This window comes from Augochlora pura, chromosome 10, assembly GCF_028453695.1.
Source record: "Augochlora pura isolate Apur16 chromosome 10, APUR_v2.2.1, whole genome shotgun sequence".
Taxonomy (NCBI): Eukaryota; Metazoa; Arthropoda; class Insecta; order Hymenoptera; family Halictidae; genus Augochlora; species Augochlora pura.
Genome location: NC_135781.1, coordinates 29,287,000 through 29,301,901, shown reverse-complemented (window position 1 = coordinate 29,301,901; position 14,902 = coordinate 29,287,000). Strand labels below are relative to the sequence as shown.

The 14,902-nt window shown below is 44.6% G+C and overlaps 1 protein-coding gene across 1 annotated transcript in view; it reads right to left on the bottom strand.

Moving 5' to 3' along the window:
- Positions 1-14,902, bottom strand: part of Pi3k21b (phosphatidylinositol 3-kinase regulatory subunit alpha) — a 33,570-nt gene that overhangs the window by 5,697 nt on the left and 12,971 nt on the right. Inside the window, exons 4-5 of the mRNA XM_078193302.1 lie at positions 8,122-8,395; positions 5,882-5,980 (exon numbers count right to left, since the gene is read on the bottom strand). Of these exons, the coding sequence (XP_078049428.1) occupies positions 5,882-5,980; positions 8,122-8,395 (373 nt within the window). The remainder of the gene's footprint in view (positions 1-5,881; positions 5,981-8,121; positions 8,396-14,902) is intronic.

Here is a 14,902-nt window from a genome sequence, read left to right as displayed (position 1 = left end):
GTGTACGCCGTTGCACCGGGCATTTAAAGAGATCGCGATCCGTTAAAGAGAGCCGTGTCGCGCGACGAAACAAGACGGCGGAAGGAGTGAGGCAAAATAAAAGAAGAGCCGCGTACGGCTCTACCTTTCACTGTTTTATTTATCGCCGCGACCTCTGAGGCTGAGGAGAGTCCGCGCCGCGCGCCGACGTGTCTTTCGCGCGGCGACCATACCGTGAGAATTTCCCGGCGATCGAACTTTCATTTGTTCCCGACGTGACGTCGATGACTTTGCGCGATCCTCGATCGCGCCTGCATAAGCGTGATTAAAAAAAAAAAGAAAAAAGAAAAAGAGCGACGAGAGCAGAGAGAACGAAAAGGAATCGAACAGCTGCGGAGAGGAGATCGGTCGATCGGCGACGAGGGAAAACGGGGGGAGGAGGAAAAGCGCGTGTGCGAACAGGTGTGCGTAGGAGTCCGTTGACCCCGCCGCGGGGAAATAATAGCGCGACGAAATTAATCGGACGTGTAAACGAAACGTTTCTCTGTCCGATGGAAAGTCTCTCTCGGCCTCGAGCGAACGGGGTTCGGCCGGAACGAACGAGGGAGGGAGGGAGAGGGAGAGGGGGGGGGGGGCATCTGCGGGAGATCCGTCGGTTTTTATGAACTTGCCGGGGAGAAAAAAATGCCTGACATCTTGCAGACACATTCCAGACGATCGAGACGGGAGACGTAAACTCGTGAAGAACCGTATTTCTCTCTTTTACTCTCTCTCCCCTCCTCATTCTTTCTCTCTCTCTCTCTCTCTCTCTCTCTCTCTCCCTCTCTTTGAATTTCTTTCTTTCTAAAAGGCAGCCGAGGGAAGCACGCTCCGCCGTGCCAGAGAAAGGGATTCCTCCTCTTTTTCTTCCAGCCGGGATGAAAATCAGGGGGGAAAGGTACGGGAAGAGAGCGTTACATTTTCTGCAATTACGTAACGCGGCAAGGGATCGCCGTAGACAGGACATTCCGGGAATTTCTCGAGGGCGAATCGATGGCCTCTTCGCGAACGGGAAAGGACGAACCGGGTCAATATGCTCCTGCGGGGACGACTTGCCACTACTTCCGCCGAGACTTTTGCGTCACGGTCTCCTCCCGGAACCTTAATTTGGCCGTTGGCGGCCCTTCCGGCTCGGCCCGGGACTCGCGTCGACACGATTTCACCCTTCAACGGCAGCGCGAAACTTCCGACTCCGACGGTGCTCGATGTCTCGAGATTTTTCTATAAACGGACCTGATTTTTCAGAATACGGCTCCAATTATTTCATTTGTTACTTAGTTAGTTATTGCGTTCTTGATTCGACATGGAATACCGGCGACGTGCTAGATTTTAGTTATTATAAAGGGTTGCCCAATCATTGGATCATCTGATAGGGTCTTGGATAAAAAAGTTTAGTTTTAAATTAGACTATGATTTTTTATGGAAGATGAATATTTTTTGCATTAACCGTAGCATGCTTAAGGGAGGATAAGATAATACCCACGCAATTTTAAACATGTATTTTTCGTCCTGACAATGTCCTTTTATAAATCTTTTTCTATTTTATTCTTGCAGGTACCCAAATGTATTATTTAAATTTATTTATTTCTCGTATAAGTAAATACAGGAGAAAAGAGAAAAGATAAATTTTGTTGCACATTGTCTGACAAGGCTATAAAATGACCCTCCCTTAAGCAGACCTTAAACTTTCTAATACCTTAAGCATGCTATTGTTAATTGTAAGAAACAAAAGCCATCTAAAACCGCCTTTCTTGTTCCAATTGTTTCAACGAGGTCCGATCAATATATATTCTTCAATTCTATTAATCCTCCAGCTGTTTCAAACACCACTCGCTCGACCTAATAAATGCATAAAATCCGCGGCCTAACGAGAACGCATCGCGCGAACGTTCACGGTAAGTAGAAACGTCGAACGGTGATCAGACACGTCCACCAACCTCGATCCTAGCTCTTCCAAATACTACGACAAACCGAATAATAAAACAAGATAATACCCTAAACCTGCTCTCTAATCTATCTCTAATCGATACACCCTTTGTTCAATCGTACGAACTGAACGAGGTGCCCGAGTTCCACATCATCGCCGCGAGAAAGCGTCGCTCGAATTCCACGAGGAGACATCTGCAGCGAGATGTCTCAGATCCACTGGCGGAAGATCATCGTCGGTCCAGGGGACCCTTTGTTCCACCGCGAAACAGCGCGAACACCGCGAATATAATTTCGAGGCTTGAATCGACTCGTCGCGAATGCCGCGTACATGCCACTTGTACAATCAAAGGCGTGCACGCATGCATTATAAAAAGGAGACCGAGAGCTGGCGAGCAAAAGAGACAGAAACAGAGAGACAGAGAGAAAGAGAGAGAGAGAGAGAGAGAGAGAGAGAGACGCAGTGTAACGGAGAGAAGACAGCGTAGGAGCGTCAGGGATGCGGCGGGGGCAGGAGGAAGAAATTTATTTTTACGGCCGAGACAGCAACGTCTTGTTTCTTCGTGACCGTGTCTTCGGCTAGCTCGCGGCGACACTGCCACAGGACAAAAAGGCCCCGAATCAAAAGCGATCCCGTACACATATGAATTTCACGGCGACGCCGGCCCGCGATGGAGGTCACGCCACGGAAACTCGATATTCGTCACAAGTCGTTCGGCCGACCGACGAACGAAATAGCGAATACGCATCGGCCCGATACCATCCGGAACTAGAACGCTACAATTCGGCCACCGCTGTGCCATTTCCTGCGTGGGCCATCTGGATTTTATAAGGGGAGGGGGAGGGGGGGGCACCACCCTCAGCCGTAAAGAAACACATGAAACTTGGAGATTTTGTAGAAAATTAAGAAATTAAAAATTTAGTCTTGCCAAGAGAATTTAAATGTTTCAGCTTTCAATTTGTTGAAAATAAAAATCCCAGAAAATTACGGAATTTTTAGTATTGTAGAAATATATATATTTTAATTAATACTGACATGATCATTGAAGAAAAAGCGGCTGTTTTCATTCCAAAAAATAGAAAATTCTCATCTCCATAAATCTCCATCAAATTTAAAATAAATTCGAGATACACTTTCGAGGAAAATATAGAAGACTTTTTAATTTTCTAAAGAATTTTAAGAGTTTTATCTTTAATAAAGTTAGATTTTTTTCATTTTCACTTTCAGTCGCTATTCGAACTTTGGTATAACTTTCTACAAGAAAATGACAATATCAATATTTGTTAACTATTAGGGTGGTATCATTCCTTAACACATATCCCACCAAAACAATAGAAATAAACGACATCTATGAATAATAAACTTCAAATTACTCGGATCTCGCTAAAAATTCATGAAACCGCCTTCCTTGAGAGCATCCTTGTAACAATTGCAAAATAAATACGAAACGAACCTCAAGCGTGAATAAAGAGTATGCTAAATTCTCTAACGCGCTCCTAAGTTTAAAAGGCTGTTGGAATGAAGACATTCCACTCAGGTTTGAAGAGGTCGTAGAACCCCCGTAATAACAGCCTGTGCCCGATGGTGGTAGGGAAACGAAACAAGACCGAAACAATGTGAAAATGAACGTGTAATTTCAAAGCAGGTTCCATTTAAACCTGTCAGACACATCAGAGGTGTTCCCCATGCAACGACCAGAGAGAAGATCGAGTCTCGGTTGGTGGGGGTCGCGGAACCTCTTAACACGTTATCTGCTGTCGATGATATCATAATTTTCGAGAGTCTACAATTTACAGCTACGAACATCTTAATACAAAGTTCAATGGGAACAACCATTTCAACCGAACGCGAATCAGTCATTCCCAGTAGCGTAAACTAATAATTTCTTTTGGAATTTTCACGTGAAAAAAGAATTTCAATTAAATTAGAAGGTTACCAGATTATTGGATTATTATAGTAGATTAAGTAGTACTATTAGATTATTAATTTTTACTGTAAATAATAAAATAAAGTAAAGGGGTATTTGTAAATATATTGCACCACAAAGTGAAAAGATAAAGACATAAACTAGGAGTCATAGTAGGCGAAGATGAAAAAAGGAAATAATACAGAAAAAGAATTTTGATATTTTTAGTACAACGAAATAATTGAAAATTGCGACGAGGAAGTGGAACAGAAAGAATGCGGCGAACGAACGTGTAATGTCCGTGGTTGCATAATTTAAAACTAGACCAATCGGTAGTTCGAACCGGGCGTCGCTAACGAAGTCCGAGGTTTTTCATAGCCCGGTTTTCGCTCCGGTCTCGCGACGGCACGGAAAAACGTGGTTTCCTAGTTAGCGGTCGGTCGCCGACGAATTTCGCAAATGAAGCGCGCGTGCGTGTACGCGAGCGGCGGCCCTGACCATTGACGCCGTGTCCGCGATTCTGCGCTCTGTCGAATGCACACGCGGCACACGGGGACGCATCCTGTGCTCCGGCATCGGCACGGCCGCCGAGCTAATGAAGCTCATCGACTCATCGAAGCGAGAGCGCGCGTGGAATAGATCCGAGCCGACGAGCGAACCGAGCGGCGTGCAGAGGCGAGCTGAGTCGGCTTTATCGATTATAGTCGTCTGCCCGACGAACCACTGTTCCGAGACTAGCCACGTAATTTCTCGGAAAACTGTCTACCTTCACGGACGCGCGAGCACATAGCACCGGGCTCTGCCTAACGGAGCGGCGGCGACGAGTGGGCGGACCGCATCGCCGAAAAACCAGTCGAACACTGGTAAACCAGGCTGTTCTATCAATCACCGTCTACCGATCGAACTGATGCAATTTTCACCGCGATTCCGATTACGGAGGACCTCTCAACGCAGAACGTATAAACTTCAGTCTCCTCTGATCCTTTCATCGACAATTTTCGCACGCAACTTGGTTTGATAGAATAATAATGGTGCGTAACCGTGTTGCACAAGCTATGAATAGTATATGTATATAGCTCATAGTATAGTTCATAGTATAACACATGGCCGGAGATGATTTAATAAACATTTTACTCGCAGGAGCAATTATCGCGGAGACTATAAATCATCGACGATGATGTAATCTATTCACTTCCGCTGGGTTTGGTATAGTAATAACTGAGCTCCGGCACGTTTTCTGATGACAGAAATCGTTTCGCCCTGATTGGCCGACGATAGATTTCTAAGACAGTATTCAGCGCGGTTTTTAAGGCGTAATAAAATGCCGGAGAGACAAGCGCTCGCTCGGCGAGCTGGAAAAACGCGCACGAGTTCGGGTGTCGCGAATAGGAGAGCGAGACGTTACGGAGCAAGGCGCGCTCTAGTCGGTATTGGCGGAAGGTCCGGTGGGCGGAGTCGATGGATCGCCGGCTGACCAGTCGGCTGGTCGGCGGACAGGTATAGCGGGGAACGGGGCGGAGCGTGTTAGGCGACGCTATAGAGGGAAACAGGTTCCCCGCATTTTCCTAGCGTACGTTTCGGTGGGGCACGATCATCTTTCTAGCGATCGAACGCGTTAATGGAAATTCGCGCATGAATATTGAATTATTCAGATATATCAGAGCGAGCAGCAACGTGAACGCGACACGGCGAGCTTGTGTCCTTGCCGGGAGACTTCATAACCGTGTCTACGATTGCAAAACGGTTCTCCGGCGTCAGCGAACACGTTTCTGATGCAATCCGGGACAGCCGCGCGGCTAAAAGACAACTGAATTTTTAAATTGTTTCCGTGTTCCGTCCATTAACAGCGCCGAGGAAGTGGATGGGTGTGTTTTGCGGCCGCGTATCAATGTCATCATTATGAAATTGAACGCGTGCGCGCGCGTGGCTGCGTGCCTCTGTGCGTGCGTGCGTGCGCGCGCGCGAGTAACGCGAGAGTAACGCGCCGGAGCGCCGGGGCACACCGTAAACAGCGTAAACGAGAGACTTACCTGGAGTAAATCTAGGGATTGGATTTTCCGCGTCGACTGGCACGCAGTTCACTGGCAAGCCCGTCGCTGAACACGTCCTGTGCGCCACCAGACCGCAATCTGATACAGAAAATTAGTTGTGATTAGTAAGAATGCAGAACAGGCCTGTCAGGTTGGCGCTCACGTGGCACAATATTATTTATCGATTCGACGGATCCAGGACTCGGCGCTCTACCACCGTAAACACAGGACACGCTGTCTTCTAATCTCCGTTCGGACCTTTACAACGATCTATTTCTTTCTGTCGCTACATCTCAGGGAATTGGATTCCGAGACCATGTACTGGAAATTTTTAATAAAATTTTTATTATTATCATCATACGTTTTATATTTATTTCTTAAATATGAATTACTTATTGTTAACATTTTATTGACCGGAAGCCTATAAAGCGGCTTTTCACCGCTAACAGATAAACTGTGAATCAGTTGTCATGGTAACCAATAATTTAATATCTACTATTGAGGTATATGTTTTGGATTGTACTACCGTAAGCTTCGATACTATTATATAATTTTTTAAATATCAAATATCCTTCGCGTTTAATAGAATTAATAAAACCAAAATAGAAACGAAAATATAACAACGAGCTAAATTTTTACGGCCAAATCCCCGGTCGCTAAAGCGTTAATACAATAGCGTGCAATACCAATTTCTGAGATTAGCTTCACGCAAACGACTACACAATGATACAGTCTCGTTAAAAAAAGGCGTTAACTATACCTATTGTCTCGCGACGTTGATGCGATCAAGTTTAAACAACAATTTCACGTGTCCCACGATAATTACAGTATGGATCTTTCCGTTCAACGATGGTTGAAGATTCGAACGGAGAGACTTGTCCCGGTTTCCGTCGCGACACCGAAAGAGAACTCGAAGAAACTAACGATCCGCATGGTGCCGGCCAAGTCGGTAGGCTTCAACGAGCTCCGCGAGCACCCCGTGGAAACCTTAATCGCCGAAACTCGGAACTTTATCGTCGCTACGGAGGCACCAGGGATTTTCGCGGTAATCCATCGCAGACGAAGCGATACGACGGCTTAAGCCACCCTAACGCCGCGCGGCAGGCACGTAGGTGCTAGTCAGACTGAAAAAAATGTCTGGTCGAGTGCCGGGAATTAATCTTGGCGAAGAAGTGACTACTCAGGGGCCGTTTCTTCTCTCGAGCACCGCGTCAGACATTCGCTTTCGAGTCGGCTTTGTCTTCTGGTTTGGTGCGCGCCCGACCGCGTACTCGCTCGCGGTTTCACCAACAATTTGTTCCAGCTGAGATTTTGTTGAAAGTATTCGGTTCAATACGATTGATCGAACTGTTAAGTTTATCGGTACACGATTGAATATCGTAAATTTATATTCGTCGCGAGCAAATAATTAAAATTGTTGCACCCCCTGCAGACACTGTTCAACCCTCGACACTCGAAGCTATTTTTTCCTCCACGACGCAGACGTTTCCTCTGACCTAATTTTTCTCTCATTTTTCCGACCACTTCTGCATTTTGCATTTTTTTACAAATTAAGCGTATAAGCATGTACCTGTTTTTAATAATTTATGAAATATGAACAGATTTAGGGGTGTAAACGTTACTGCGATTTATGGTATGGAAATGCGGAACGATGTCTTGGATTTGTCACTTTAGTGCGCACGGTTAGGTATTATAATTGCAAATAATATTATTAACCTTCTGCGAACCTCGCGAAAAAAGTGGCGCCCTGAACTAAGGGGTTAATTATACTCTGAACATTATCCATTTGAAAATGAACAAGTTCGATCAGGTTACACGTTAAAATGGCTTTTCATCGTTTTTGTGATAATAAAATAATATATTATATACAAATAATATACTATATTAATATTTCTAAAATATTTAAAAAAAAAAAAAGACAAAAATTTGTTAATTTCTGATCAACATCGCGATATGGCAACATCTTCAGAAACCTCGACTGTTCGAGTGCATTTTGTAACACCATACTACAATTTCAAATCCCCTGAGGTTAATTCGACCCCGCATAGTTCGCAGAAGCTTAAAATCCACGCAGTTGCATTTCGGAGGATCTAGAAAGTCAATCCACATAAAAATTCCATGCTTTTACGAGTCGAACGAAGAAAAATTTGTTAAATTAAAACGCGACGTTCATCGAGCATCATCGATTAATGGAACGAAAAAGAAACACGTAATCGGTGAATAATCAGAGCCGCACGTACCCAGACAGAGGAAACCTTGATGCAGTAGACCTCTGAGATATTTATGGCACTTATCGCACTTCTCCAGCACGCTGAAGCTCTGCGGCATGAGAGTGTGCGGGTGCGGGTTGCCGGTGGTCGCAGCCTCGCCACCCATGGAATCGCTGCCCGTGGACACGATGGACGTGGCCGGCATGGCCGTTGTGCTCGCCCCCTCCGGCAAAGACGGCTGAAGAAGTTCCTCGATGCAGGCCAGAATGTTCCTCTGATGAAACTCATCCTTGATCCCCATGTTCTGCGAACAAGAATGAAACGCGCCCGTTACGTACCCGCCGTAAAAATCGTCCCCCCTGTGAAAACACCCTCAACTTGGCCGAAAATAAATCGGTCTACGCTGAATACAACAATGAAGATCCCTAGCCAAAGATCTATAAAAAACCGTCTGAAGTATAGTATCTTAACGTTAAAATAGCATATAGTATAATTGTTAGCGATACGGCATATTGTACAATTGTTACATATTTATTTAGATTTTTCTCTTTTGAAATCTGCAGACGCGAGTTATATTGTTCTAATATCTTATGGTTTCGACTTCTAAGAACGCTAGACGTAATTGATATCAACGTAGTATATTGTATAATTGTTACATATTTAATCAGCTTGTTCCCTTTTGAAATCTACAGACGTAGGTTTTACTGTCTCTTAGTCTCTCATGGTTCTGGTCTCCGACTTCTCTGAATTGCGGACATTAGTTTACGACGGATTGTCTAGGTAGAGCCGCATCGCGTTTGTTATTCTACCACCTATACACTAGACCCCCGTAAAACGCGGTAACGCGTTCTACGAATTCGTATCAAAGAAAAATTGTCCGCAGGCCGGCCGGTGACGTAGGAACCGCAAAGGGCGCGCGAGCCGCTTGCGACTTGTGAAACAGAGCAGCGTGCGGGGGCGATCGTAATTCGTACGTGCCGTTACGTTCGTGACTGACATCTCGTTTTTCCAGCGCACTTCTGTCCGGAGTCAACAGGTGTCAGGTACATGTGGCTCGCTCGCGCCGGGTAAACACCTGTGCGCGAAGCCCGCAGACAATGAGCCGCGGGGGCGGCGGAAACGTCTGCGACTCCGGGCAACGTTTTTAATTCACGTCCGATCCAAGCGCCCTTATTTTCGAGGAGAATGCCAGCCCCCGAACTAATCGAGGGTAAAAGGGCCGGTTGATTAATCGACGACCGGTGGCGGAAGACGCGATCCAAAGGAGGGCGCCGGAAGATCGATGGAACACCCGGATCGTACACACCGCCGCCTTGGATCGCCTCGGTTATAAAGCGGAACCGGTGAATTATAAGGGGCGCTTTTTTAGCGGGCCGACGGACACCTGGGCATGTTTCGGAGACTATATTCTCGACGTTATGTGCTTCTCATTTGATTCGGCATCGTTTAAAACTTTTAGCTTTGCTCCGTCGTTTGTTAATACCTTGACTGCCGCGTTATTAACACGTTCAGCGCTGATAATCAGCCACTAAGATCTCCACATAGTTAAAGCAATTTAATTAATTAAAGCGATACTAGAAAGTTAATATTTATGCTAGGAGGTGGCATTGCAACTCTCGCATTTTAACAATTTTAATCAAATTCGGTTTGGTCAAATATATTGCAATATGAATTTTCAAAATTGATCGGAAATTAATGTCACCCATATTTGACTGACGTGGCGCTGAACGTGGTAACGTTTAGGGAGATATTGTAACGTAGATTTTTTAACAAAATTATTTTTCTTTTATAGACTACCTTGAAGAATACAAGGTCAGAAATATCTGAATTTTTAACATTATTAACCAGCATTGGCATATGAAAAACGAATTTTTTTCGAAAACATGTTCTCCAAAATGATGACCGTGAATTCGTAATATCTGCTTAACGAATTGCCTTAAAAATTTAGATATACATTCAGTCATAAATTAGAATCAGTCATAAATTAAAATCAGTCATAAATCATTAATGTTATATCTTTATAGGCTCGTAATATTGAGCAATCGATAAGAAAAATCAATAATTAAATTTCAATAAATTACCAACCCCTTAAGAGTGACACTAAGTTTCCAAACCTAATATTTATTATAATAAATTCGGACAAACTGGATATTACTAAGCTGTTCAAAATGCAAAGAACTTGAAAACATCACCGACAAATTACCGATTCATTAAATTATTCTGCTTTCATGGGAATTTTTAGAATCGATCGTACAGTAGCATTTAATATTCGCTTATCACGAGGGTTGGCGAGACGATGCGATTTAATTAACCCTTGCGAAGCATCTTTGGCAACATTGATCATTTAATTTCTCTCAAATCTCTTCGGAATTTAAATATATATAAATCGTGATAGTACAACCCCTACGAAAATTTTTAATAAAAAGGCAAATTCGAAAGAATTGATTTCAAAGTTTCCTCGAAATGAATAAAAGTCGCGTAACTCAGCGGAAGGAAACGAAGCGTTCTGCCCGAATAAATCGCGCAACTTTAGGAGAAAAGAGGGCGAACGAAAACGTGAGCAGAGACCGGTGCCGATTTCGCGTGCTGAAACTTTCTGTCTCGCGCTCGCTGACGAACGCGGCTTCTTTGCCTCATCATCTGTCGCTTCCGGCAGCGCGCGCGCGCGCGGTCCGCCGCCGCTGCCGCCCACATTTTCCGAATTATGGTAATCGGGTTGGCGGTCGCGCGTACTATTTTAAAATACGCCGGCCACCGTGTGTTCCGGCGCCACGGCGCGCCACTGGGCCAATCGCTATAATTAGAATTACGCGCGGCAAAAGATCGTAGAATCGACACACCGCGCTCGTTGGACACGTGTACACGCGCGCGCGTGTATCGTCGGTACATCCCCGCATGTGTGCAAGCTGCACCGTCGAAAACGGAACGAAACGAAAGAAAGCGTCGCGACGCACATGGCACCGAGCGTCGGGCCCGCCGCGCGACCATAAAACACATTCCCTAATTAGATCTCCGGTCTCTCTCTTTCTCTCCCGTAGGTGACGAGACACCGAGGATTAATTCGGCGTAACGGAGTTACAAAGAACGTTCGTGGAAACGCGTTCGACTACCGAATCCGGCGAACTTAACCCTTTGCGCTCGACCGGCGACTCTGGAGGCATCACTTAAAATTGATATATCGCGTTCAAAAATAATTTTTACGTCGTCAAATTTATCTATATTTCAGGGAACCGATCAAAGTGCAACTAAATCATGGAATGACACAGCGACCTCATAACATTTTTAATTTGTCACCAAACATATAAATAAATACTAAAATATTAAGGTCTTTCTTGTCCTTCTAACTCATGTCGTGTTTCATATTTTATATTTTAAAAATAATAAATAATAGAGATTCCGAGTCGCTCGCAACCCCACGATGTGTAGAATTAAAAATAAATCTTCTAAACTCTGTTAATCAGCTGTTGCGACCTCTTAGAAAACAGTACAAGTTACTGTGTGATTCTCTTTGTATTTCGCTAAAAATACAACACTGTCGTAAGACATCGACCTTGCACTTACAACAATACTAAAAGAAAAAGTGCGGAGCCGGTGATTTCGGCCTGCGCAGAAGGTTCGGTATTAAGGAACATTGAAAATAATTACACAGATCCGATGCGAGAAAAACTGTTAATTACGAGAGCACCACAATTATCGGGGGTTTAATCATGGACGGGTTAAACGTACACCATTCTTTAGACTCGTCTATAATTAGTATGTTTAAATGACGGAAGCTCGTGCTTGTACACGCGTGTTAAGCACGTTGTATAGTTTCCAGGGAACGAAACCGGTGTATTTCGCAAGCGCCACAGTAATCGGCGACTTAATCAGCGAAACGTGCACCATTTCGTAGCGCGGCCTATTTTCTTCCAGCGTCGGAGACGCAGTTTGCGGCGACCAGAACCGGAGTTGACGAGCGACGGCCGCGCGTTTGACATTTCATGAATAAATTGCACGATATCGCCGGAATGCGAATCCGCGCGACGATAAAGCCGGGCAGCAGCCCCTTGCATCATTGTTTCGTCGGGTGTTGGCGACCGGTGCCAAAGAAGCGTGCTCGGTTCCGCGTCGTTTGGAAGCGGGACGAGACATAAATTTCGGCGCCCTTCCCCTCGCGCCGTCCGTGGGGAAGGAAGAAAAGACGATCGTCTCCGGCCGGAATTTTTGCCGGAATCAGCGACCGAGATAACGAGCGATGCGCGCGATCTATCAAGCTGACACCCCCTCCCGCCGCCGGCGCCCTCTCCCCCTCCCCCTCCCCCCTCCTCCGGCGGCTCGCATCCACGCGCTGCCCCCGTATCAAGTGTTAATTACACGCGGGTCCCTCAAGTTTTTTCGGGAGCCCGGAGGGTGAAAGATGCGCGGCGGGCGATCGTTAAATTGTTACGCTCCGTCGTCTGGAAAGGAACACGCCTCGCGTCGTCGCGCCCCGCACCGCGTCCCCCGCGCTGCTCTCCGCGCACCGCACACCGCGATAAAGATAGTACACGCCCTTAATTTATTTTCAATAACCGGAGGCGTGTCTCGCGCGGCGGCCTGCGAGGAAATTATCGGCCGACAACGATCTCGATAATTAGGAGTTATCGAACGACGTCGTAAAATTAAGCAGCAGACCCCCCCAACCCCCCTCCTACCGCCGCCTTCCCACTCGATTCGTCTCGAGAAACTCGTACGGTTTCGACCGTCCCGACAACAGTTTTACTTATCTACTTTCCGCTGCGCACGCCGTTGACAGTCCCGAGAACCTTTATTTGCGTATCAGTTTAATAAATTGTGGACGATGGATGTTGCGGTTGTGCGACCCGATGATTTCTGTCCGTGAAGTGTCGTTCGAGCCGGACTGCGGATCTTCGAGAAAACTGCGACGATCGAGGGACTCGGCGGTGAACGGGCGCATGCCACAATATGATAATTTTAGAGAGAGCGCTGAAGTAGTTTGTGATTTTCGCGGAACGTTCGGTAAAACGGTGTTTATTATTAAATGACATATAAGATAATAATTGACGATTTCTAATAAATTTTTGCTGCAAAATTATTTTTCGTATCATTTTCTTCAATGAATGTTGAATGTTGCTAACGTCGACGAGCTTTCTTATAATACTATCCAATGAAAAGTGAATAATTTAACAGTAATAAATTATTGTGGAATTGAAGACTATACGAAACAAATTAATGAAGCAAACAAAAATAAATGTACTCGAGCTGCTCGATTACAGAAAGCAAAATTCGGCATCGAACGTTGCATCGATTTTCGATCGAAGCATCGCTCGAAAACCAATTTCAACGTTTAACAATTTTAATAGATTGTCCGCGACGTTATGATATTCGATTAGAAACACCGACTCGAAGAACTGCATTTTCGAAGAACGATTAAACCGAACTTTGAATATTTATGAAAATTGTCTGCGTCAATTGCAGAAATCAGAATTGTCAGGCGTTGCACCGATCGTTGAAAACATCCGTCGAGAATTTATTTCGGTTCTTAGTAATTTTGAAAAATCGTGAACGACGTTACATTTGATCGGAAGTACTGTATTGTCGAAAGAGCGAGGCGAACTGAACCGTGGACCTTTATGCGTCAACTGCAGAAAACAGAATTGCATCGGACGTTGCCTCGTATACTGAGCCACCCATCCAACATCTATTTCGACTCTTAATCATTTGAATAAATCAACGGCGATGTTATATTATTAGGTTCTTGCAATATTTTTGCTGTTGGACGTTTCATCCAACTTACTTATTATAAAAGCCTAAAATCCGCTGTCTAGCCTTCGAGTGCGTTAGTATTTATATTAAATAAAACTGGCAACTTATGAAGAGACAAGCTAGCCAATTCGTACTCAATAGTAGGCGTAATTGCGTTTAGGTAACGATGTCGCGGTATCATTTTTCAAAATCTCTTGTATTTTTCTGTAATTTATTCTTTCCATTTACATTATCCGCTGATATTATTATACTTAATATTCAATTTTAATTGTACTTTTAAGTAAATATATACACTTAAGTATATCTTAATGAAGTTTTTCTATCGCTATATGTGCCAGACTGTCAACTAATACTGTATTTTCTCTGTGAAAGAGCTCCTTAACCGTATATATACATAACTAAGTATAATGTACATATAAATACTCGACCTTATTAGTTCCGGGTAAAGATACTAGGAAATATACTAAGTATGGGGCACGAAGACCATTTTGAATCGATAAACGTTATCCGACGCGCAGGTTTCGAGAAAATCGAGTTTCAAAGACAGTCGCGCAGTAGATTTCGAAGAGGGGAGACGGTGAGTCATGCACAGACAGACAGACGACTTCTACTTGGTGCCACGTGCGTCTAGCGAATTTTCATACACGATTTTCCTGGAAAGTAGCAGCCGCATGACGAAACATTGTGTCTGTGTTTCTACCAGCGACTGTAAACACTTCTGTTTTAATTGTATAAGGTCAACTCACTCACGGCACGGTTGATTCGATCGGTCATATCAGAACCGTATTTGCATAACGTAGTAAGAAAGCCGACTAGGTATTTCGTGATGCGAGAAAACAAAAGGCGGTAATAACGCCTCGAAATAAAGTGCATTGTTTCGATGACGAATTTTTTAATCCGCTTCGACGATTAATGGGTGAAACGCGACATTCATTTATCCGTTTAAGAGGTGTCCGAAATTGTGAGCATCTTAAAATCATCCTTCACGAAAAATTCTCACAAAATCTGAGAAATTTGTTTAACGAAAAACTGGTACCAGAAATCTAAAATTGATCACAGTGGATGC